The sequence below is a fragment of the Nematolebias whitei genome, chromosome 21, assembly GCF_014905685.2.
Source record: "Nematolebias whitei isolate Nwh7 chromosome 21, NemWhi1, whole genome shotgun sequence".
NCBI classification, from domain to species: domain Eukaryota; kingdom Metazoa; phylum Chordata; class Actinopteri; order Cyprinodontiformes; family Rivulidae; genus Nematolebias; species Nematolebias whitei.
Window position 1 is genome coordinate 34,706,337 of NC_056518.1, and position 2,094 is coordinate 34,708,430.

Sequence of the window (2,094 nt, forward strand, 5' to 3'; positions counted from 1 at the left end):
TAAACGATGAAGGTCTGGTTTTAACGCTCGAGTCTTTAATGAGACTCATGTAAACGATTAAGGTCTGGTTTTAACGCTCGAGTCTTTAATGAGACTCATGTAAACGATGAAGGTCAGGTTTTAACGCTCGAGTCTTTAATGAGACTCATGTAAACGATTAAGGTCTGGTTTTAACGCTCGAGTCTTTAATGAGACTCATGTAAACGATTAAGGTCTGGTTTTGTCTGAGAACTAACGAGCCGCTCATCTCCCTCCTGCCAGCTGCTCTTCTTCAACATCCCCCTCACCTCGTACCTCTGCTGGAGTCTGCTCCATCGCCACCGCCACAACAGCAGCTTCCGGTCCCACTTCGTGCGGTCGGGCTGTCACTGGCGACTCCTGGGGGTTCACCTCCTCATGTTGCTGCTCCTCACCTGGCAGGCCCACTCCTGCTACTTCCTCCTGGAGACCTATGGCCTCATGGCCTTCTTCCTGTCTCCTGTCCGGACCTGGGCGTTCGGGCTCAGTCTGCTTTTGATTCGCCATGCCTGGACAGGCCTGTTCCCTTTTCCTCCAGACCACGGCAAGAGAGCCGTTTCCTTATGACAGTAGCTGCACCGCTGCACCACCGTTCCCCTCACGCTGGAGTCGGATACATTTTGCTCTTTCCACCCTGAAAATGAGACAGTTTCACCACAGCAGCCATCTTTCATTTATCCAGAGCCACTTCACCATGATTACTCTCCTTTCTCCAGTGTGTTTAATATGCATGTTTTTGATGAGCACATTTCTGACCACATGCATAGCGATGTGCACGTGAAGAGCAAAATGCTGCAGATGACGGCATCAGAGCTGCTTCCTGCTGTGGCTCAAGAGGACTCATTACTTGAGATGAAGCACCTTTTGGACTTGTTGCCTTGGCCAAACGCCACCTGACCACTGCCAAAGGATGAACAGGAAGCATTTTACTTTGTTGTTTATTGACAGTTAAAGGCCGGCTGTACCAAAGTGATGCTTGTGTTTAGCTGCCAACACAAATCATGCCAGGAATACACCACATTTTAAACACCACTGTACGCTTCCTGCTTCCAGATGATCACCGTTGAGTTATTGTGGTGCAGATGAGGAATATGATGTAATGATGATGACATCAAAGAGAGGTGATCAAGTCCTGCAGTTGATCTGTTTGTGACTGTAGCTGTCTTTAACTCAAGCCGCCGCTACCTGTCTTCATGTGTGGGCATCATGAGGAACCATGAAGAACACGTTTCAGGAAGCTGCCGTTTGTTTCTCAGGAACGTGAACACTCACACAGCACGCTGGGCCCACGAGTATTCACAACTTTTTCTACTTCGTCATAGTTTAGTCAAATTGAAGCAGTCCGGCTGTGTGAAGGCTGAAAAACAAAATGAATGTGATTTATGTTGGATGAAATGAATTTATTTATCTATTCTGGTTGTGTTGTGTGATTGTTATTTTTCCTTATGGAACAAACCTGCACTTGGAGGTATTGTCAGCTCCGTACGGAGTTTGGTTTTGAAAATGGAAAAGTGTTCGCCGTCTTTTAGAAGACGTGTGTGTGAAAATGTTAGTCATGTTTTAATTTGTTGTGAGGGTGTAAAACACTAATGTCTGTTTGTTGCACTGTAATTCCAACCTTTGTAATCAGCAGCTGATAGGCTGACATGCATCAAGTATTTCAGCTGAGAAATGTTAAAGTGATGCTTTACATCTTTGAAAATGTGGATGTGTGATACAATCACAAGTTTTACTGTCTTACTATTGGAGGTGGCTCTTGAATCAAGCTCAGTTTGATGAGCTAACAGCTAGTTGGAGTGGCACCAAGACCTACAGGAACTGTTGTTTAAAACAACTCCAGTCTTAAAAGTTCACAGTAATTCTTAAACACGATGGTCATAATAAACTTTTACACTGCTGTCACTTTAACACTGCACAGTTCTTTATTAGGCAGAAATTTAAAAATATTAAGAGTTTAGTTCAAATAAACAAATCTGAACAGTTAAAGTGACCGTCTATATATATAAATATATACAGTATATATATTTATGTTTGTGTGTGTATGTGTATATATATATATATATATATATATATATA

General features: G+C 43.2%; 1 protein-coding gene across 2 annotated transcripts in view; it reads left to right on the forward strand.

Moving 5' to 3' along the window:
* tmem62 (transmembrane protein 62) overlaps window positions 1-808 on the forward strand; it is a gene marked incomplete at its 5' end in the record, with an annotated part of 5,651 nt that extends 4,843 nt beyond the window's left edge. For both annotated transcript variants that reach the window (XM_037695464.1, XM_037695462.1), the window contains 1 exon segment: window positions 262-808. In XM_037695464.1, the coding sequence (XP_037551392.1) occupies window positions 262-585 (324 nt within the window).
* Window positions 809-2,094: the final 1,286 nt, after the last annotated feature.